Raw genomic sequence first — 22,648 nt, forward strand, 5'->3', positions numbered from 1 at the left:
TAGGCAGAAATCCGGGCTCCTGCTTTGTTTTATTTTAAGCAGTGACATTGTCAGCAAGGTGAGAAAGTATTGAGCATTCTCTGTTGGCAATCTTCCATCAAATCCTGAGCTTAATAAAGTTTCTGGGCCGGTCCGGTAGCTCAGGCGGTTAGAGCTCCGTGCTCCTAACTCCAAAGGCTGCTGGTTCGATTCCCACATGGGCCAGTGGGCTCTCACCCACAAGGTTGCTAGTTCAATTCTTCGAGTCCTGCAAGGGATGGTGGGCTCTGCCCCCTGCAACTAAGATTGAACACGGCACCTTAAGCTGAGCTGCCACTGAGCTTCCAGATGGCTCAGTTGGTTGGAGCGCGTCCTCTCAACCACAAGGTTGCCGGTTCAACTCCTGCAAGGGATGGTGGGATGTGCCCCCTGCAACTAGCAACGGTAATTAGAAACGGCAACTGGACCTGGAGCTGAGTTGCGCCCTCCACAACTAAGACTGAAAGGACAACTTAAGCTGAACGGCACCCTCCACAACTAAGATTGAAAGGACAACTTGACTTGGAAAAAAGTCCTGGAAGTACACACTGTTCCCTAATAAAGTCATTCCCCTTCCCCAATAAAATCTTTAAAAAAAAAAAAAAAGAAGTTTCCATCTCTAGTGGGTCTTGCCACTGTCAGTTTGGTTCTCTTTAGAGAAAGAACCTGTTTTCATCCTCGAGCTGAGTGAGACTAGTTTATCTCTGCAGTGATACGGCTTTTGCATCTCTTTTATATTTCCAGCTGCTGTTTTTGAACAAGATTACCCATTGCCCATTTCTAGATGTGTATACCATTCTCTACATTCAAATAAAGATATCTGAGGCCAGAAGTTTTGTTCTTTACCTTCTGTTTTGTTTTTAAGGTGTTTCCTTAACTGTAGAGTTTTTTTAAACTTGCAATGGTAAAGCAATGCTCTGATGTTCTTAATATTTATTTTTGTTGTTTCTTTTGGTCTTTATTTTCTGTTTGTCTCACTGATGATTAAATCCTTGTTATCAGATCCAGACTCCTACAAGATCATTTCTCCCTGATCCTCAGTCTGTTCCCTCTGCCATCACCAGGAGCTCTCCCTGTTGTTTGTTAATCTTTTTCAGAACCATCTCTTTACTTCTCATGGGATCTTTCTCATCCAAACTCATGGCTTTTTTAGCTCACAGAACTGAGAGGGGCCCCTGGTCTAACCCCTTCAGTTTCCCATTCTGCATGCTAGAGTCACCCTGGATGTCCCATATGGACACCCATCTCATTTGGGCCTTTGTTCACTGTTCCACTGCTTGTCACTAATAAGGACTTGCTGGGATTCCTAAGTCTTAATGGCATCTCCATCTTCATGAAGCTGGCTGGCAGGAAGGTACTCGCCTTATACAGCATGGCTCCCATTAAACCTGTCTTTTACTTTTCCAAATGGCAAAACAACTATTTAAAAATGTTTTATCTAAAAGTATTCTCATGTATTTTACATAAAAGTACTATAAGACATATCAAAACATACTTGTAATGGACATTGAGTTCTTGACAGAATTACAACAGAGAAGGGAGGGAGAGAAGGGACATGGAGAGCTTACACAGGGCCGTTTTATGCGTAACATATTATTTGCCTCAAATCTTTTAAAGAAATTAAACATAAAGCTAGGTGTTGCGTCTACAGATACTTAAAAATTATTTTTTCTTATTGATATATTTGCATATTTCACAAGTAAAAAGATTAAGTGAGGTAATGTATTGAAAAGTATTTAGTAGAAAATTAACACAGTCCTGGTAGGGCTGAGGTTCCTTTGTGACCACAGCCTTAACCTTTCTTCCTCCCCAAAGATAACAACTGTTATCAGTGTGGAGTGAATCACACCAGGCCTTTTCCTAGATCTTTATTTTCCCAAATATGTACCCTTAGAAAGTATATGTTAGCTTTTTGTTTTAATTTTTTTAGTGTCGTCACATGATATATGTTTTTCTGCTCCTTGCCTTTCTTACTCAATAAGGTGTCTTAGACTCTTTCGATGGTGTATAAGTTATGTCATTGTTTGTAACTACATGGTATTCTGTTATGTGCACAACCACGATTGATTTCATATACTTACACCATGATATATGACTCTGGTAACTACTGGGTTATTAGAAGTTGTGCACAGAGAAGGGCATCTCTGTGCGAGCTGCCGTGGGAAGCCACAGCTGTTTAGGGGAGATACTGAGAAATGGAATTGTGTGCCTCGGGCGGCTGCTAAACACCGATTGTGGTGGACACTCCCAATTTGTCCTTCCTTCAGAGTGGCTGTGCCACTTCACACTCCCACCAGTAGAGGGAGTGGCTCTTTCCCCCCACAGTAGCAACAGTTGGTAATAAGAGTCAAAGTTTATAAAAATCTAGTTGATGAAAACTGGTATCTTGTTTCAATATGCACTTTCCTAATTAGTTGTGAGGTCAGTCATCTTTCATATGTTTATTGTATTTCCTGTTGTGTGAATTGCCTGCTCATGTCCTTTGCCCATTTTTATTTTGGATTGTCATTTTCTTAATTGATTTGTAGGGTTTCTTTAAGTTCCTTTCTTGCTTTATACCCAGGGAGACCCTTCTTGTTTTTCAGAAATTGTCTTAACTATTGCACATTTCTCTTTGATATACATTTTAAATCAGTTTTTCAAGTTCAATGAATAATCCTGTTGAATTTGGTATTACTTTAATTAATACAGCTTAATTTGAGGAGAGATAGCATGTATTTTATCAACACTATTTGTTTAATCTTTCTCAGCCAAATATGTCTGTTCTGAATTCAGTCTTTTGTTTAAAGCTATTGGTCTGTGATAAAAATCAAAATAGTTGACCTTGCTGTCATGTCTCATTTTCTTTTGAAATGATTGCTATCTCGTTCAGCATATTTCTTTTCTAAACACGTTATCTGCACTGTTATAAAGAGTTACTGGAGGACGTGCAGTAGCAGATGGTAAAATTGTGTCATCTTTTCTGTGTCTTGTTTTTCTAGCAATCCCCAAAGTGAGACTAGAGACAATCTACATTTGCGGAGTGGATGAGATGAGTACCCAGGACATCTTTTCCTATTTTAAAGAATATCCTCCGGCTCACATTGAATGGTTGGATGACACCTCCTGTAAGTACACCCAAGTTTTCTGTTGAACATGCTTTTGGGTTCTCTTTGTTTGTTTTAGATTATTGTTTGCTGTTTTTTTAAAGATGTTATTGGGGAAGGGGAACAGGACTTTATTGGGGAAGGGGAACAGGACTTTATTGGGGAACAGTGTGTACTTCCAGGACTTTTTTCCAAGTCAAGTTGTTGTCCTTTCAGTCTTAGTTGTGGAGGGTGCCGTTCAGCTTCAAGTCATTCTTTCAGTCTTAGTTGTGGAGGGCGCAGCTCAGCTCCAGGTCCAGTTGCCGTTGCTAGTTGCAGGGCCCACCATCCCTTGCAGGAGTCGAGGAATTGAACTGGCAACCTTGTGGTTGCGAGCCTGCATTCCAACCAACTGAGCCATCTGCTCAGCAGCAGCTCAACTCAAAGTGCCATGTTCAATCTTAGTTGCAGGGGGCGCTGCCCACCATCCCTTGCGGGACTTGAGGAATTGAACGGGCAACCTTGTGGTTGAGAGCCCACTGGCCCATGTGGGAATCGAACCAGCAGCCTTCGGAGTTAGGAGCATGGAGCTCTAACCGCTTGACCACTGGGCCAGCCCTGTTTTTTTTTAAACTTATTTATTTTAAGTGTGTTTTTCCAGGACCCATCAGCTCCAAGTCAAGTAGTTGTTTCAGTCTAGTTGTGGAGGATGCAGCTCACAATGGCCCATGTGGGGATTGAACCAACGACCTTGTTAAGAGCACCGCGCTCTAACCAACTGAGCTAACCGATTGCCCCAAATATGCTTTTGTTTTTGATTTTAAAAGTGTTCTTGCTATCTCAGCATGAATGGTTATGGCTCAGACTACTTGTCTGTGCCTGACCTTTGCCATTAGCCTAGGAGAGGAAAAAATGCCCATTGATGAGAACCAGAATGCATTGTCTTGTCTGCCAGGTTATACCCCAGGAGTGTTCTAAGTCAGTTCAGAGGTGGTGACCAGGGTTGAGGAGGCTGGTTGCTGGGATCTGAGTCCAGTGTACATGAGAGGCCTTTTTAACTCCCACAATTTCCCAACAAGGGGGTGGATTCAACTGAATACACTTGGGGTGAGGGCTGCATTTTCAGGGCTTTAGACTTTGTCTTTGCAACTTGCCATACATAGGGCTGGCTCTGCCTATGTATCTCTAACCTAACACTAGACCAGAACCCTCTGACACTGTATCAGACCTCTCATCTCTGCTTGCTTTGGACTGTGTTTTCTGGAACTTCACCTGCTTACCCTTACATGTGAGCTATTTCATTTGTGAATGTTATAACTGTAATTTTTAACTTTTCTCCCAGCTCCAAGTCTGGCATGACCCCTGGTGACCACTTTGCTGGCTTCTTGTCTTGACTCACTTCTAGTTTGGCTTTAGTTACTGCCAGCGTGCTGACCTACTAGGGTGTACCCTGTATAGCAGCCTGGTTTTCCGGATTGCTTTCTTTAGAAGATGTTGATTCAGTGTTTTCACTGAAATAAGAGGAAACATTACTGAGTAAAAGATGTTTCTCCTTTTTCCTTCTTCCATTGTTATCATGAATGTAGCCACATAGACAGTGCGTAACGCAATGAGCCTGGTTGTTTTCCGTAGAACTTTATTTACAAAAACCGACGATGGATGTGAAGTTTATTGTACATTAATTATACCGAGATAAAGCTGGTCTACATATAAATAAAATAAGTGACATTTGACCGACTGGATCTGGGCTGCAGGTTGTAGTTTGCTAACTACGGTTGAAGTCATTAAAAATAGCTAAGGGATATCAGCGTTATGATATCTTAGAAATATCCAGTTCAACTACCTCATACTGTACATCAGAAACCCAAGGTGATGTGACATGTCAGTAACAAAGATGAGACTCTTTAGACCTTCGTTTCTCAAACTGAGATATAAATGCTGTTTTAAACACTTAAACAGGTTTCTTTTATACAAGACTTCTCAAAATGTTTTTCTTGCTAAATTCTTTTCCTTAAAGAAGTGAATTTGGTGAGTTGCCAGAAAGCCAAGTGTCTGTCCTGCCTTCGTTGCTTGTATCCCATGAGGATACCGTCATCTCCCATACTTTACAACGGGGGAGCGTCACTCATAAGCATGTCCCGATGACAGGGCACAGCAGACAGCTTACCTATAGGGGGCAGGCAAGGATAATCCAAATTTATTTGATAATTGTCACCAGTGTCCTCATCAGGAACTGCTAACACGTGGCACTCACTGTGCGCCAGGCAGTTTTAATATATAGAACCCTTTTTCATGGAATCTTTGACCATTATTTTGTGGAACCCAACTTGGGAATGCAGCTCTAGGTTAATTTCATGAAGGAGGCTTTACTACCACTTTCTGTTCTTTGCGTTAGTTGGTCGTACATTTAAGGATGCCGGTCCGTAGCTAGATGAGGCTGTATCGGTGAAGATGATGCAGTCTCTGCTCTCGAGAAAGTTACCATTTGGACTCAGTGTAACATTGTATTTCATATTTTGTTTTAGGTAATGTGGTTTGGTTGGATGAAATGACAGCCACGCGGGCCCTTATCAATATGAGTTCTCTGCCGGCCCTGGATAAGATAAGAAGCAGGGATGCCAGTGAGGACAAGTCATCGGAGAAAAGTAAAAAAGGTAACTGAGGGCCTTTGGGACTGAAGGTCCTGTTATTGACGTAGCTGGTTTGGCTTTCTGTGCAGCGTATTACACAGCTTCTCATCACCGCTTATTTCTATGATCCTTTGGATCATCAATAAATAGGAGGAGAAAATATCGGGCTTTTAAATGATGAGATGGAGTTCTGTGAAGGTTCACCTTGTTCCTCACATTCCGTTGTAGACAAGCAGGAAGACAGCTCAGAGGATGATGAGGCTGAAGAAGGAGAAGTGGAAGATGAAAACTCAAGTGATGTCGAGGTTAGTAATAGGGCAAAGATACAGGCGAGGTCTGACTGTAAAAAACGGCTTACTGTCTTTATTTAAGGCTTAAAGACTTAGTTCTGTTCTTCCTCTGGCTTTCACCATTAGACCTTCTGAGGGTGCAACAGGCTCTTGGCCTTTAAGTTTGTATGGCTATAATGAACGATTCATCTTGAGATCTTAGAAGAGTACTCACACTACTGTATAAAAGAAAAAGATTTTATTGAGAAGTATTTTGAAGAAGCAGCAAGTAAGGGCATGTTTCCTAATAGATTATATACTATTGTTGGAAAACTTAAAGTGGATTCATTTAAAAAATATTCATTGAGTGCCTACTATATACTAAATCTGGGTGCTGGGGGTATAGCGTCAAGCGAAACAGTCTTTGCCCTCTTGGAGCCTGCATTCAAGTGGCGAAGATAGACAGTACACAGTAACACAGATATGTAAGATAAAGTCAGGACGCGGTGAGTGCTATGAAGGAAAGGGTAAGTGGCTAGAGAATGATGGAGACCATTTTTTTAGACAAGGTGATCAGGGAATACCTCTGACTTAGAAATTCTACAGAGGAACTAGTGCTGTAATGCTGATGGAGTATTAACTAACAGCAGAATTCTTTCTTAATCAGTGCTAACTTTGCTACTGAATAAATATGAAAGGCTTTAATTTTTATATTGAAATGCTCTTTTTTCTTAAGTTGGACACGTTATCTCAGGTAGAAGAAGAATCTCTGCTAAGAAATGATCTTCGTCCAGCTAACAAACTTGCTAAAGGAAATAGGTTATTCATGAGGTTTGCTACAAAAGGTAAATGTGATATTTGGTATTGATATTTATTTTTAATCAATGTGATTTATTATTGAGTGACATCCTTCTCTTTTGAATCGAAAGTCAGATCAAGTAATCTCAAAATCCCTTCCAACTATAATATTCTGTGCTTATGACCTGATGGCTTGCTGCTTGAGTTGGAATTTCTGTCTTTGAATGTGAATGTTGGCTATTTGTATCCTTTTGTGATTTCTGGCTAAAGTAAGTTATTTTCTTTTAAAGCTGGTTTGCCTCATGTGCTTTTCAGCCAATTTATCACCTGAACTATGAAAACCTTTTACAATTGTATATGTATCATAACAATATCCTCCTGGACACTGCTAATAGTGCCTTTCAGCTCTAATTCCCTAAGGAGTTAAATCAAATCTCTAATATTTTGTAAGGCTTTTTATGCACAATGATTTGGTGCGTATTAAAAACAATATTTTTTTAATTGTACACAATTTTTTTTATTGTTTGAGAGTTAGAGATGACAACCCTTCACCCTTGAATACTTCAGTATATATTTCTGAAGAACGAGGACTTTGTCTTACACACAGTACAGTTACCAAAATCAAGAAATGTAACGTTAACGACACTATAACCTAATCCACAGTCCACATTCAGAGTTTGTCAGTTGTTCCAGTAATTCCCCCACTCTGTAAATTAACCCTGCCTGCCACGCACTGAGTGCTGTGTTAGCAGTTCTTGATGAGGAGGAGGATGATGATAATTGTCAGATAAATTTGGATTATCCTTTATACCGTCCCCCACTAAACTGGGATCGACTCTAGGACTCAGAGTGGAAGTATGTGCCATGTCTCCTTAGTCTCCCTGAATCTGGAACTACTCCTTTGCTTTCTTTTCTTTGACTGGCCCATTTTTTAAAGAGTATAGGCTCGTTGTTTTATAGACTGACCGTTCGTTTGAGTTTATCTAATGTCTCCTCCTGATTAAACTTCGGTTGTGCATTTTAGGCAAGAATACCGTGGAAGTGATGTCGTGTCGTTTTCAGTGCATCATATCAGGAGGCACGTGATATCTGTCCCTCTCCCGGGGATGTTAACTTGTATCACTTTGTTAAAATAATGATCACCAGGGGCCAGCCAGGTGGCTCAAGCGGTTAGAGCTCCATGTTCCCAACTCCGAAGGCCGCCGGTTCGGTTCCCCAAAAAAAAAAAAATAATGATCACCAGGTTTCTCTACACTATAAAGTTACTATTTTTACATTTGTAATTTTAAAATTTGTGGGGAGATACTTTGAGATTATGTAAGTCGCCTGTTCATCAAAGTCTCTCGGTAATTTTAGCGTCCATTGACCTTTTTACTCCATCACTTCTTTATTAGCTGGCAGTCTGCTGTAAGGAAGCGCTTTCCCTTTTACCCATTTGTTTATTTACTTGTTTATATCAGTTTAGACTCGTGGGGTCTTATTCAGTGGGTTCGCATCCGTTACTCTCATTTTGGTTCACGAATTGTCATGATTGGACCAGCAGAGCCCCTCCCAGCCGTGTGGTTTTGACATGCCTCCATGATTCTCTGATCACTTTCTTTAGGGCACAATAAAACATACTGTTTTTCCAGACTCAACTTGTATTTTCCCTGCCTCAGATCTGGAACCAGCCATTTTTCCAAGGAGCTGGTGGGCATGTTTTTTTGTAGGTGGCACATACTGGTTTGTGCAACCAAGGTTACATAAGCACTGGCTTTGTTCACAGGGGGTGTTCCTCCTTTGCAGTCAGCGAGCACGCAAGAAGCTGTCAGAGACCTTTACATTATGAAAGTGTGTGTGGTCACTGACCACCTTTCCTTCCTATGAACTGGCGTTGTAACTTGACAAGTGGGATCTTTTCTACGTTTATTCATTTGAGTGGCTGTTTGAGTGCATTCTAGATACATGGTACTATGCTGTTTTAAGCCATTTTGAGGAAATCGCAATAAACTAGAAAAAAATGGCTTATTTAAATACATGGAATAATGTAGTGTCTGTTTCTTTAATCCTGATTCCGTTTTATTGGAGTGTGGTCAGACAGAAATAAATATCGTCTTTCGGGGCCAGTGAAAATGCCACCTCTCCTAGAAAGTTTGATTCCTGAACACCTATCATGACTGAAGCTCTCTCACGCTTCTTAGATCCTTGTCTCTTATATTGTTGGTTGGTTTTAGTACTACTTCCTCTTTGAAGTCAGCCCCTCAGTAGCAGCGTCCCCTCGTCCACCTCTGTATTGTGCTCCACCCCCCCATTCTGCTCTCCCTTAGGCATTCAGTGAGTGTTCACAGTGCAGCTTTCCCTTTTGCTGGCAGATTGTGCTAATCCGATCCCAGCTACGGAAAACAGCCGCGTGTTTTTTTAACCATTGCACATTGTTTTCACACCCACAGGAAATCCTAGGTAACGGTTGTAATTAATTTTTAGATGACAAAAAGGAACTTGGAGCAGCCAGAAGAAGTCAGTATTACATGAAATACGGGAATCCAAATTACGGAGGCATGAAAGGAATTCTTAGTAATTCTTGGTGAGTCCAACACTGTAAAGTACAATAGTTTAAATAGGACTTAAACTTTTCTTAATCCTTTAGTTGGTATTCTGCAGTGGAATGTGAACACCATGTGTGGACTGGAAGGAAGACGAGGGAAGAATGCAGGATTCTTAACTGTGGTAAATAGTGTGAGAACGCTGAGTTTTCAGATGTCTGTGTTAGCGCCTGACGTTGCGTCACGTCAGTAGGGCCTTGACATTAATGAGTGGGCGTTGAGGTCCTTCCTGTTGGTTTTTGACTATGTGCTTGTTTTGGCCATGTTGCAGGAAGCGAAGATATCATTCCCGTCGCCTTCAGCGGGATGTGATCAAGAAGAGAGCCCTGATTGGGGATGACGTTGGCTTGACGCCCTATAAGCACCGACATTCCGGTAGTTGCCTGCTCAGCTCTTGGGTAGACACATGTTTGGCTCCCGAAATCATATTTCTATTCTTAACACAGTCTTTTAAGGTTCCAAACTTTATCATCCTCTCTTCCTTGCCCTCACCCTCTGCCAACATATAGGAAAGTAAGTCAAGTCACGATTAATTTTAAATTGCCCATACAAAGAGGTCAAATGATTTTATAAAAGCTGTTCTAACAAAAAAGGCCAAATGTGACTTAAGGAAAATTAAAATAAAACTATGCTCAGGAATCTAATTTTTCTACTATTTATATCAAAAGCTGCATGAAACAAATTTTAAATGACCAGATTTGCTAATTTTATTGTTCCTTTGATAATGATAACAGGCTGCTATTTCTAATGTTTTATGCTTATTGGCTTATGCACATGAATGCCTCAGAAAAGTGGGATATCATGACTTGGGTTTTCTTCCTCCCTCTCTCCCTCCCTCTCTCCCATCCTCCCTCCCTCCCTCCCTCTTTCCCTTCCCTTCCCTCCCTCCTCCCTTTCCTATGCTTATTATAAAAGAACCATTTCCATTATGTTTTATAAGGATTTGTTTCTATTTTGAACCTAATTCGTGGAATCTTACACATGCTTTGTAGAACTAGTTAAGTCAGCATACAAACGTGGAATAACGTGCATACACATTTATCCTTGTAGCAGGGAGCGGTGAAGTCTATGTAATGTGTATATTGAAAACTATATATTTACAATCTTCATCTGAACGTAGTTACACTTTTCCAATTTCAGTTACATTAAGATATTTAAGGTATTTTCCTCATATAATCTTTTGTTCATATTAAAGAATTTAAAAAGTAAATGGCCCCTAATTCTAGCACTTTAATAGAACAACTCACTTCAGTTTACATTTTTTCTATTTGTGTCTTTTCGTAATAAATATTATAATTATTGTGAACATATGTTTTGTATTCTGCTTCCTCCACTTGTAAGCATGTTTCCGTGAACTTTGAAGTTACAGTTGATTTTCATTATTTCTGAGGGTTATTTATGTTCTGTAAAGTCACCGTGATCACTGAAGCAGCAAATACTCTGGTCACACTCTTTCTGTCAGCTAATCAGTACAGAGCCTTGTTTGATGTGTGTTTCTGTTTCAAGACCCCTTACTGAATACATACTGTCGATTCACGAACATTGGACTGACAGGCAACTGCACTGTGCCTCACGCCTGAACAGAGCTTCTCACACACACGCATTTCGCTGTGAGGCACAGGACAGCCTCCGGGCTCCTAGGAACACTAGCTTTGGCACTAAGCAGTGAACGCAGCACAAGGCACAAAAATGTGAAAAACATGGCGTTCAGTAGCATGCGCAAAGGACACTTACAGTGTGAGAGCTGAAATGAGAAGGCAGAGCCCCGCTTTATTTGACCTCAGCTGGGAACGTGCGTGTCTAGTGACTCAGGTTTTTTTTTGCCACTCTGCACATGTCCACAAATGACCATGAAAGCACAGCACGTATTGATTTTGGAGTTAGAAATAAACTGGGCAAACTTACAAATGAGGACCTGTGAATAACGATGATGGACTGTATTGTAGGTAACGTTCTAATACTCCATAGGCTGCTAGATCATACTTTACCTCGCCGTTCTTCTGTTACAGGTATCAGAATGGTAACCAGACTGACGCTTTCATAGATAACGCTCCAATAAAATCTTGGGGATGCGAACCTCCTTTTTTTTAAAAAAAGGTCACAAAGTGAATAGAAAATCAGACTTGTTAGTGTTGGTGCATCTCCTAATGGTTTTTGGTTAAATTCCTTAGGACTAGTGAATGTTCCCGAGGAACCCATTGAGGAGGAAGAGGAGGAAGAAGAGGAAGAGGAGGAAGAGGAGGAGGAGGAGGAGGACCAAGACATGGACGCAGACGACAGGGTGGTGGTCGAGTACCAGGATGAGCTCCCGGCTCCCAAGCAGCCTCGGGAACGGGGCACGTCCAGGCGGTCCAGTGCCAGCAGCTCAGACTCCGATGAAATGGACTATGATCTGGAGCTGAAAATGATTTCCACTCCTTCACCAAAGAAAAGCATGAAAATGACTATGTATGCCGATGAAGTAGAATCGCAGCTGAAAACTATTAGGTACAAATATTTTTTCTTTTTGTCAACCCTACCTTTTAATTTGATTTTAAATACTAATCACTAACTTTCTCTTAATTCCTCTTAACTTTATAATCACATTATCTGTTCTAATTTCAGTCCTTTGTAGAGTTTAAATAAAAGTGTCCAAAATACGTAAGAAGAGATCCTTGTTATAAAAACTATAGACAATATAAAAGGTGAAAATCAGCTGTATAATCCTTCTGTCCTAAGATAAGGGCTGTAGGCAATTGGGTGAATGACCTTCCTGCTAGTTTTATGCGTATACATAATGAGAAATTATAACTGTATTTGTACAAAAGTGAAATTATGCTATTTTTGTTTTTTGCAATATGCTTTTTCCATTTAATATATAGTAGACATCTGCTATGTTTTCAACTGTACATAGTCCATTGTTTGAAAGTATCATAATTTATTTAACCCAATCCCTTATTGGTGGACACTGAGGTCTCTGTTTTCTTACTGTTGCACTAACAGATAAATTCCTTGAATTCCAGTTATTGTACAAAAAATATACGTGCTTAAAAATTGGTGTTGCTAAATTTCCTTCCAGAAAGGTTTTATTCACTTACATTGCCACCTGTTACTTACTGACCAATGTTAGGTATTCTCATTCTTTCTAATTTTTGCTAATTTCATGGACAAAAAAATAGTTATTTTAATGAGCATTTCTTTGATGACTAGTGGGCATGAGCAGATTCCTGAGGGCAGATACCATATGCACACTCAAAGGTTTGGAATCTGGCTGCACTCTCTAAATGTTCTTGGTGGTGTAGTTCGAGAAAGAGACAAACATTCAAGCAGGTTTGTTTGTATGGCTTTGTTCACATCCTTATTTTCAGTTGGCAGAGAACTTTCTAATGGTGAATGCTGCCAGAATAATGCTGGTCCCTAGCATGGTAGCAGACCTCTCTGACCGTAAAAAAAAGGGGGTTGAAGGCTGTTGCATCTTGACTACCACCAGATCCCAGCCTGGGTGAGCAGAGGCCCCAAGCTCTTTGCAGGCCTCTACTTAACGTTTGTCTCAGGAGAATGGGCCTCACAGATAGGTGCTCTGTGGTAGCTTTCAAATATTATGTGTGGGAACCACCCTGGAAAACTCAGGAAGCTGTTCACCTCACCTGATCTCTTTTCAGCAGGCTGATCATGACTTTTGTAAACAAATAATTATCAATGTATGGTATTTGTAAATGAATATTGGCTGCGTTAGGTTAGATTGGATTTCTTAAATTGTTTTCTCAAGAGTATAAGATTGTTGTATGGGCATCGTCCCACAGTTGAAGTTGGTTAACTGTGCTCTTTTCTTTTTTTTAAGGAACTCCATGAAGGCAGATACTATAGCCACAAGCAATATCAAAAACCGAATTGGTAACAAATTACCATCTGAGAAATTTGCAGATGTCCGACATTTGTTAGATGAAAAACGTCAGCACACACGTCCACGGCCATCAGGCAGCAGTACTAAATCAGGTATTGTTCAGTCATGTTTCTGCGCTTCATTCTGAGCTCCAGAAATCAAACTGCAGCACGGATAGGTTCTTAGATAAAACATTGCCATTTGTGGACCGATTTAGTTGTTCTGGTTCATCACTTGTAATTTTTGGGTTAAGCATTGGAACTTCAGGGCATGGAAAATAATTAGACTTTTGCAATACCGTGTTTCCCTGAAAATAAGACCTAGCTGGACAATCAGCTCTAATGTGTCTTTTGGAACAAAAATTAATATAAGACCGGGTATTCTTTTACTGTAATATAAGACTGGGTATGATGTGATGTGATGTGAGATGATATAATGTATAAGACTGGGTCTTATATTAATTTTTGCTCCAAAAGACGCATTAGAGCTGATGGTCCGGCTAGGTCTTATTTTGGGGGAAACACGGTACTAGCTTTCAATATTTTTGAACCCAACAATTATTTTACTCTGTATGTCATTGGTATGCTTTATATATAAGGATACTGGAAGTTAAGTTGAGTTATTATAGCAGTGGTTATGAATTTGAGCTAGATAGTTTATATGTGCAGACACATACAGCGGGTTCTTGGCCATGCCTGCTGTGGGCTAGGTGCTAGGAGCCTTTGGGGAGAAACACAAGTGCACACGTTCAGATAATTCCACCCAAAGCAGAATGGAGGAGGTGCCCTGTTGGATCTAAGCAGTGGGCTGTGGGAGCAGCGAGGAGAGCTGATCTACTGGCGGAACTGTGGAATGCTGCTCAGAGAAAGTGGCTTTAGAGCGAGATCTTGAGGGAGGGAATCGGATCTCATTTGGCCAACGTAGTATTTTGAGGAAGTAACCTGATCTTATATCCAAGTTAGAAAGATCACCTTGGGGCAGAGTGGGATGGGGTATAGAGTTAAGTAAGTCACAAGGACCTGAACTGGGTCCGGGACTGTGGAGACAGGCTGAATGAGAATGTCAACCCTTGTGAAGGAAGAAGACTCAGCACTGGGATGTAAGAGGGGCGAGGGAGGGAAACCAAGGGGCTCAGGGCTGACGGCCAGAAGGGTGGATGCTGCTTTCTCGGAATAAGCACGATGGGCACCAGCCCTAGCAGTCACTTGGTCAGAACCTGTTTTCGTTGCTCTTATTGTTAGAGGGAACTCAGGAAGACAGGCATATTTCTGGGGGGACTGGAGGAAACGCAGGTTTGATTTGGGACATCTTCCCTGGATCTTTTGCTCTTTGTTTTCTTTGTTTTTTTTTATGGAGGGCAAAGCTCCCTGGCTGATGCAGGGATCGAACCGTCACCCTTGGTGTTATTAGCACCACGCTCTAACCAGCTGAGCTCACCAGCCACCCCCAGGTCTTTTGCTTTTTGCCAATCTCATAAATGTAGTAAGTTTATTGAGAACTTCTTATATGTTCAAAGATTGTGGCTTCTGCCCTCAGGGACTTTTCAGGATAGCTTGTTAGCTGAAATGTTTGTCAATTATTTGGTCTGCTTGGTTCTACTTAAAAAAACAAAAAGCTAAAAACAAGACAGTTGATTCTGCCTGAGAAATTCCTTTCTTGAGCAGTCAGCCGAGACTACCCCCACCCCCTCTCAGCTCCTGCATCCTAATTTGCCTAAGGGAATCCAGACTGATTGAGTAGAGAGAAGGGTTTTAGAAGCTTGAGTGTGTCGGGCCCTCTGTTCTCACTCAGGGAGATTTGGACCAGATCCTATAGTGACCTCAGGTTAACAGTACAGAGAGCAAAAGCACACACTCTTGGTAACAGCCGTACCTTTTTTTTTCCTTTTTCTAGATATACGCCAGCGGCTAGGAAAAAGACCATATTCTCCAGAAAAGACTAGTAACCCCGTTGTTCGGAGAGAGCCTTTTTCTGATGTACATAGTAGGCTAGGTGTTCCCAGGCAAGACATTAAAGGTCTCTACTCTGACACTCGAGAGAAGAAATCAGGTTGGTGACACCTCACACTGATGGGGATGGGAATCAGTAAGCATAGAAGTACTTTATTAGCGGGAGGCAGGAAATAGCAAGTGCCAAACATAAATTATTTTCCCTCTTCCATAATCATAATGATAATGGTAACAGTATGGAAAATTTAGAAGTTAGCAAAGAGACCCACCCCAATTCTTTCTGTTTAGCACAAACACTTTTGGAGTTTCATGTGTGCTATTCCAGCCTTTGTCCACATGCATATCCTACTTTTTCATACAGCATTTGATTGTAGTCCTGTTACATTCTTTATAAGGAAAACTTCTAATTGCCTTATCGTGTGGCTACATTATGAAATTCTAAACATACGTTTCTGTATTAGATAATAATAAAGTATATTTTTTAAATTAATGGGTAGTAGACAGAATGTGTAAAACTTAAGTGTAGCAGGCCCACCAGTTTGCAGAATGTTATAGCTGGGAGTGATCGGGGATGGCCCACTCCTGGCAGGATGAAGCCGTACACGGAACGGTGTGTCTCACCAGGTAGGGGCAGGTGTGGCATAAACAGCCTCCCCCTTGGTTCTGGTACTGGGGGGGGGGTGGGGGGGCACATGTCTCCTAGCTGAGAATGTCCCCTTGGGTCCAGATGGCTCCGTTTGCAGAGCAATGAGATGGTGTGTCCAAGACTGCACAGTGTTTGCAAGTACCACAGCCCCCGCCCCAGTGCTTCTTGCTCATCGGGTGTAGGCAGTGCCCCTGCTTCCCAGCACTGACTGTCAAGACTGAAATGCCTTCTCGCCCAAACAGGTAATTTATGGACTCGCTTAGGATCTGCATCCAAGACCAAAGAAAAGAACACCAAGAAAGTGGATCACAGGGCTCCCAGCACGGAGGAAGATGACTCCGAGCTGCAAAGGGCATGGGGGGCTCTGATTAAGGAGAAAGAACAGTCTCGCCAAAAGAAGAGCCGGTTAGATAACTTACCATCTCTCCAGATTGAAGTTAGTCGGGAAAGCAGCTCTGGTTCAGAGGCAGAGTCCTGATGCCCTTGGGGCCCATGGCAGCTGCCTTAAAGCCTGACATTCTTGCGCAGGGTGGGGTGCTCAGTAGGAGCCTCCCCTGCAGGAGTTGGCGCCCCTCCCACTCATACAGTCACCCTCAGCTCTTGCTACTTCAGCAAGACATCTTAAGAATGTGACGTGTTTTGAAGGGCATCTATCTTTTGCTGCAGAGTCATAGTTCTGGGCCCTCGATTCTTTTCCTACCACCCTGCAAGCTTTACCCTTTGAGAAAAAGGCAGCCGTCCAGATTTTGTAGACGTTTTTTCTTAATATTTGTAACATTGTGTCTTTTAAAAGAAATGTTTTACACAGTTCATCCAAAGAGCAGAGAACTGAACTTCTCACTATTGCCTTGGCCCTGACAGCTGTTACCAGCACCCTTTTCCCAAGAAAAGTCAATTCCCAGGTGCTTACTGGACAGCCTCCGAGGGGGAAGATGAGGGAAGCTGCCAGCTCACCCTTCCAGGACCCTAGTGTGGGGGCCGAATGTCATGGACCTGACCTCAGATGTACCAGTACCACCCAGGTAGATAAGAGATGCAGCGTCGATCGTGCTGCCGTTCCTCCCCGGGGACTTCTGTTAGGGGCCTCTTGGTAGCGATCAGCTTGAAGTGAAGATCAAGTTCAGTGCTGTGGGATTTTTAGGAACAAACAACTGTGACTTCTGGATTTGGGGTGGATTTTTTGTGATGGGGCGGGGTCATGGGTTAATGTTGAACAATTTTTAAGTCGGTATTATGTTTAAAAAATATTAATGATTTCAAAGTTTAAATTTTTAATTTTTATATGTGAAAATACTTCCTGTTGGCTATAGGGGAAGCTCAAGTGGTGTCTTATGTGCTGTTAAATATATATTATATACTTTGGAAGAAGGCAAAGAGAGGAGTCTCATTATTTTTAAATGATCCTAATTGTATAGTCTTGTCTGTTGTACATAGAGTTAAACTTGCTTTTTGTCCGCTTGTAGGAAATCCGTCCGTCCGAGATGGGGTTCTGTTGTTTATTATCACTTTAGAAGTAATACGTTGATATTTATTCTGTCTCCATGTTCTGGTACCTGAAAACATCTTCAAAACTGGCAAATAAGATAATAGTTTTAGAAATTTTAGTTCGTTTACTTCTAAACTCCTTTCAGATTGTTTTACCTCAGAAAGGTGTTAGATTATTTTGTTTTCCTGTCTGAGTTTTATTTTCAGGTGTTTAATGTTTGTGTCCCTCTGCAGGCTTAAAAACTGTTTCGCTTCAGTTCACTAGAACTTAGGAGTTAGAGAAAGTACGCCTTTGTCCCTTCTGTGATGTCACAACTCACTTGTCCGGAGCGTTTCAGCACCCAATGCAGCCCTGGGTTCCAGAGGTCTTGACTGGAGTCTGAGCTAAGAATGGTCACGTGGATAGCTGATTGCACTGTGGTGTCACTGGGTGTGGAACACTGATGATGATACAGTAAAGGGCTGTGAGACTCGAGAGCTGCAACAAAAACTGTATTGTCCCTTTTTGTTGGTTGACCTGCTCTTTTCCCCTTTCCTGAGAAACATTAGAGCATATAACCATGATAAGTTTCAGCTTCCTAATACGATTCGAGGGAAGAGGTGCTTTGGGTTTCTCTGCCTGTTGAACCCTGAGGTTTCGGAGTCTTCTCAGCTCCTCTTGCTCTGGGAAGCACACAGCTGAGCGCCAGGTTCTTGAGGAGGGGCTAGGGTTTGAGGAGTCGGCTGCGTGAGTGAACAGCATGAGGCCCTGAGCGTCGGAGACCTGGATGCCAGCCTCTGGCTCTGCTCCATGGGCCTACGCCTCGGTTTCCCCATCTAGCACAGGAATGGGCTGAGAGCAGAGCTCCTGGCTCTGTTGATGCATCTCAGTGGTGTCTGACGCTTTCCCACAGCTGTGGCTGCAGTGGGCTGGCCAGCACTGGTTTCTGTTGCAGGTGGGGGAAGGGCCAAGAGACAGCTGAGGGTGTGTGAGGCTGTGGACAGGGACTCACCTACCCCGTTCCAGTCTCCAGGGCGACAGGGTCCCAACCGACGTGGTCTCTGTCTGCAGTGTTCAGAAAATGCCCCCTCTTAGGCTTTCTTTTGTGTTTCCCAGTCATGGCCCTTTACCAGCAGTAGTTCAGGCCCATCTGTCCCACGGCCTTTTAGCTCTGACCAGTCTCCTATTAGAGATCAAGGAAGACTTTCTGGAAGGGTCTTTGATCAAAATTGGGTCTTTGATCTAACCAAGAAAAATGCCCACTTCAGCAGCCTGGCAATTCTCACAAACACTCAGAACCCAGAAAAGTATCTAAAGATTAAGTCAGTTTCCGAGTTATCGGCCTTAGCCTCTCTTGCTCTCCAGCCTGCACTCAGGCACTCAGATTCTGCAATATCTTACACGGGCCCTGAATGCCCAGGCCCTTCCTTTGGAGTTTGGGAGGGAGAATGAGCAGGGCAGTCCCCTGGCAGGCAGCTCTGGGCTTTTATCCTGCGCACTCTTCACGTATGCGGACAGCAGGGCTCCTGCGTTTCTGTATTCCTCGTAGTCTACATGTGCGAGATTTTAAATATGTTTTTGCTGCTCGATAATAGTTAGATACCTCATTTCTGTTTCCCACTCTACCTCTCGGGAGAGGTACCAGGTACAGGAGAACTTGTGGAGCCCCCACAAGGCATGAAGTCTCCTCACCTGGCCTCCTCTAGTCTGAGCCCTCGAGTCCCTCGCCTTAGTTCAAGCTCTGTCGTCTCCCGCTCCATCCTGTCGCAGCCTCTTTCCCACCTCTGCCCCGTTTCACCCTCTGTTCTGCACCCTGCAGCCAGTGTGAATTCGTGTTGTTAGCGGCTTTATTGAGATACAATTTTTATAGTATACACTTCACCCATTTAAAGTGTACACTTCAGGGGCGTTCGTATGTTCACACAGAAGTGCAACCGTCACTTTACTCAATTTTAAAGCATTTTCATCACAGAAAAGAAACCGTCTACCCATTAGCAGTCACTCCTCATTCCCTGTTCTCCCCAATAACTGCTAACTGTTTTCTGTCTCTGAATTTGCCTATTCCGAGCAATTCATACGAATGGAATCATACGCTTTGTGGCTGCTTGTGACTGGCTTCTTTTCACTAAGCATATTTTCAAGGTTCATCCATGTTGTAACTTGTGTTAGTATTTCATTTCTTTCTATTGCTGAATAATAGGCCACTGTGTGGCTGTAGCGCATTTTATTTATCCATTCACCTAGTAATGGGCATTTGGGTTGTTTCTTCTTTTTGGCTGTTACGAATAATGCTGCTGTGAACATTCCTGTACAGGTTTTTACATGGACATATGTTGTCTTTACTCTTGGGTTACACACCTAGGAGTGGAATTGCTGGGTCAGACTGTAACTCGATCTTTATAACCTTTTGAAGAATTGCCAGACTGCTTTCCGAGTGGCTGCCTCGTTCATTTCCCCCTAGCAGTGTATGGGAGGTCCGTTTTTTCCATATCCAAGTCAGCGCGTGTTGTTTTCTGATGTGAACTGGTGTCTCATGGTTTTCATGTGCATTTTCCTGAGGACTAACGATACTGGGCATCTATTCGTGTGCTTCAGGATGAACTTTTGTAGGAACGTCATTCCTGTTATTTCTCTGCTTAAAACCTTTCTTTACCATTGCCCTTGGAGTAAATTCCAAACTCCTTTTGTAGCTCCTAAGGCTGGTCAGGATCTGGCCTCTGGCCGTACTTCTGGCCTGTTTGCCTCATCCTCCCCTGGCCCCTGCTGACTAGTTCCCTGGACCCACGTTGATCTCACCGACCTTTCACACCTGCTCAGTGCTGTTCCCGCAGCGACAGCGACAGACTCGCCTGGTCCTCTCCCCGTCCTGCCACCCAGCTTCCTGAGCCAGGTTACGGGCCCCTGTTTGTATCCCATGGCACTGCCACGTAGGAGTCTCAGCTCATTCCAGGGTTAGGTTAGAAAGTCATGCCTCCGATAAAAATTGAGTAATCGCCATTCCTCTAGGAAACCCTGAGGAAAGTACCATGTTGAAGACCAGCGCCACGAGCTCCATGTGAGAACAGCTGGTGCCTGCCCTGTGGGAACAGATCATGGTTTCTTTGGTTGAGCACCAGGTAAAGTGTTGGTCTGCAATATAGGGCGATGTTGTGTAAAACACACTTATTTGTAGGTGTCAGAATCACACTCAGGTGAGAAGCTCGCGTTGAAAGAGGCTCTTGGGAGCTGAGAGGGCCACAGAAGCCGCAGAGCACGAGCTCGCCTCAGGCCCTCCTGCCTCCGTGCACAGGGAGTGGAGGAGCAGGGGGAATGGCCCAAATGACCAAAAATGGTTTTTCGTTTTCCTGTCTCTTTTCTTCCATTGTGTTTGCTTCAGTGAAGTGTGTGTAAAAGACCAAATGTCTGTACTCTCCCAAGCCAGCACACCTTTACGCTGGATTGTATTCCCTGTTCCTGCTTTGTCTTTTTGCTAGACTGTAAGCTCTGTGAGAGCAGGGACCACGTCTGGCTTGTTCCTGAGGTTTCCCCAGTCCTAGTACCATGTCTGGCACCTGGGGTCCCCCATAGACGTGTGATGAATGTGTGTGTCCCCAGCTGCAGGAGCAGCTCCATCTTCTGAGGCCCTGGGGTCCTCTCGCAGGCTAGTCCTTGCTTGTCTGCCGTGTACACGCAGCGCTTGGTTTTCCCATTTTATTTTCCCTGCTAGCCTGTGAGCTCCTGATGAGCAGGCGTCTTCATGGTATTTCTCTATCCTCCCACCAAGCCAGTACAGAGTAAGTGGTGCTTAAGAAGTGTTCGGTAAACGAATGAATTGTGGTAACCCAACGCCGCTGTGGCACTTTTGTCTACAGGCTAGCTACAGTCTGCTTCCTGCTGAGACCAGCAGATCCAAAAGGAGGAAGATGACTCAGAAGTGCACACACTGTACCTGTATAAGAAAAATAATCTCATTAATACGATCTCAATAAAATTCACATTTTGGTGGTCTGGCCATGTCTGAGCTGAAGCTCACCCAGCTCTATACAGAATTTGCTAGGGAATAACGTAGATCAGAATGGTTTTTAGAAGGTGTCCATTCCCCCCAAGAGCGGGGAAGGAAGCTAGCAGGTGGATGAGAGGCCCCCAAGAGGGACCAGCTGGGCCAGTTCAGCCTCTGGTCCTATTGGTGAAGAAAGTGACGGCAGTCCAGAGAAGGCCCGAGGAAATGGAGCTTTTGCCTAAAGCAGCTCTCTCAAGGAGCATTCATAACAGAGTGAAATGCCAGCAGGCAGGTTGGATTCAAGTTAACACCAAATCATGGCTTCACAGCTTCAGTGCTGCACAAGTAAGTTTGATGTGTAGTTATTTGCTTTTAAACCTTATGTAACAAGAAGGAAATTAGAAGTTAAGCTACTTTTTTCTTTTAAGAACTAAAAGGACAGTGTGTTTTTGTAACCTTGAGAGTAGCACATTTGCTTCAAGGCTGATTGTTATTGTGATCTGACCACCAATAACCAGGACTTTTCTCTTACATGTTTATATAATAAACCTTCAGAAAAAAATACTGTAGCATTTTTTAAAATGAAATTTATGAACATTTCACAGAACTCCGATGTTCCTTGGAGCAATTAGGGAAATGCTGGCTCAAAAACCCATCTCAAATAGTTATAAGGCATTGAAGTGGGATTTTGCTGTTCTATAAATAAAACTAGAGTATGGGTAGTATTTAACCTGCCAAAATCAATGCCCTGCCTTGGGGTTCTTATTTGTTTTTGTTTAAGCAATTCTAGAGACCCTCTGGATGGCCAGATTATTTAGTGGTTAAGACTTGTGTTGCTTCAGACTGCCACCGTCTCCCCTGGGGGTTACTGAGGGCAAAAGGCCCACACGATTGGCAAGAGAGGAGACATGGCCTTCCTGGAGTTGTGTGGTTTGGTTCTGTGATGTGTCCCCTCTTGTCATTGATAAGGGTTCCTCAGAGAGCCTGTGAGTAGGAGGCAGTGCTTTTAGGTAGAGTGTCTTTCACAGAGCGTCAAATAGAATGAGGGCTGCAGCTGGGAATTCACTCTGTCTCACGTGCAAACTGGAAATGACTGAGCGAGTCCCTTCACCTGTCTGGACTTCAGTTTTCCTCTCAAATGAAGGGCTCGACTGAGATGATCTCCAGTTTCCTTTTAGTGTCAATGTGAATTCTAGGGTCTTTGCTGTACTTTGCCAAGGAGCATGAGGGCTGTGAGCTGGACAGGAAAGGGGGTAGGGGCAAGCCTGAGGCCTAAGCAGTCGGACCCTTGGTTCCATGACCCAATGCAAACTCCCCTCCTCCAGCCCCTCAGTTATGAAAGGACACAAGGAGCCTCTCCTTTGCTCCTTCCCCACAAAGGCCCC

General features: G+C 43.0%; 1 protein-coding gene across 1 annotated transcript in view; it reads left to right on the plus strand.

Moving 5' to 3' along the window:
- Nucleotides 1-21,816, plus strand: part of NCBP3 (nuclear cap binding subunit 3) — a 31,961-nt gene extending 10,145 nt beyond the window's left edge. The window contains exons 4-14 of the mRNA XM_081027243.1: nucleotides 3,000-3,125; nucleotides 5,609-5,737; nucleotides 5,942-6,018; nucleotides 6,719-6,827; nucleotides 9,244-9,343; nucleotides 9,634-9,737; nucleotides 11,534-11,849; nucleotides 13,183-13,337; nucleotides 15,118-15,273; nucleotides 16,062-16,224; nucleotides 16,681-21,816. Coding sequence (XP_080883369.1) covers nucleotides 3,000-3,125; nucleotides 5,609-5,737; nucleotides 5,942-6,018; nucleotides 6,719-6,827; nucleotides 9,244-9,343; nucleotides 9,634-9,737; nucleotides 11,534-11,849; nucleotides 13,183-13,337; nucleotides 15,118-15,273; nucleotides 16,062-16,224; nucleotides 16,681-16,789 — 1,544 coding nt within the window. The 3' untranslated portion in view covers nucleotides 16,790-21,816. The remainder of the gene's footprint in view (nucleotides 1-2,999; nucleotides 3,126-5,608; nucleotides 5,738-5,941; nucleotides 6,019-6,718; nucleotides 6,828-9,243; nucleotides 9,344-9,633; nucleotides 9,738-11,533; nucleotides 11,850-13,182; nucleotides 13,338-15,117; nucleotides 15,274-16,061; nucleotides 16,225-16,680) is intronic.
- Nucleotides 21,817-22,648: the final 832 nt, after the last annotated feature.

Source organism: Rhinolophus hipposideros (genome assembly GCF_964194185.1).
Source record: "Rhinolophus hipposideros genome assembly, chromosome: 20".
In the NCBI taxonomy this organism is placed as follows: Eukaryota; Metazoa; Chordata; class Mammalia; order Chiroptera; family Rhinolophidae; genus Rhinolophus; species Rhinolophus hipposideros.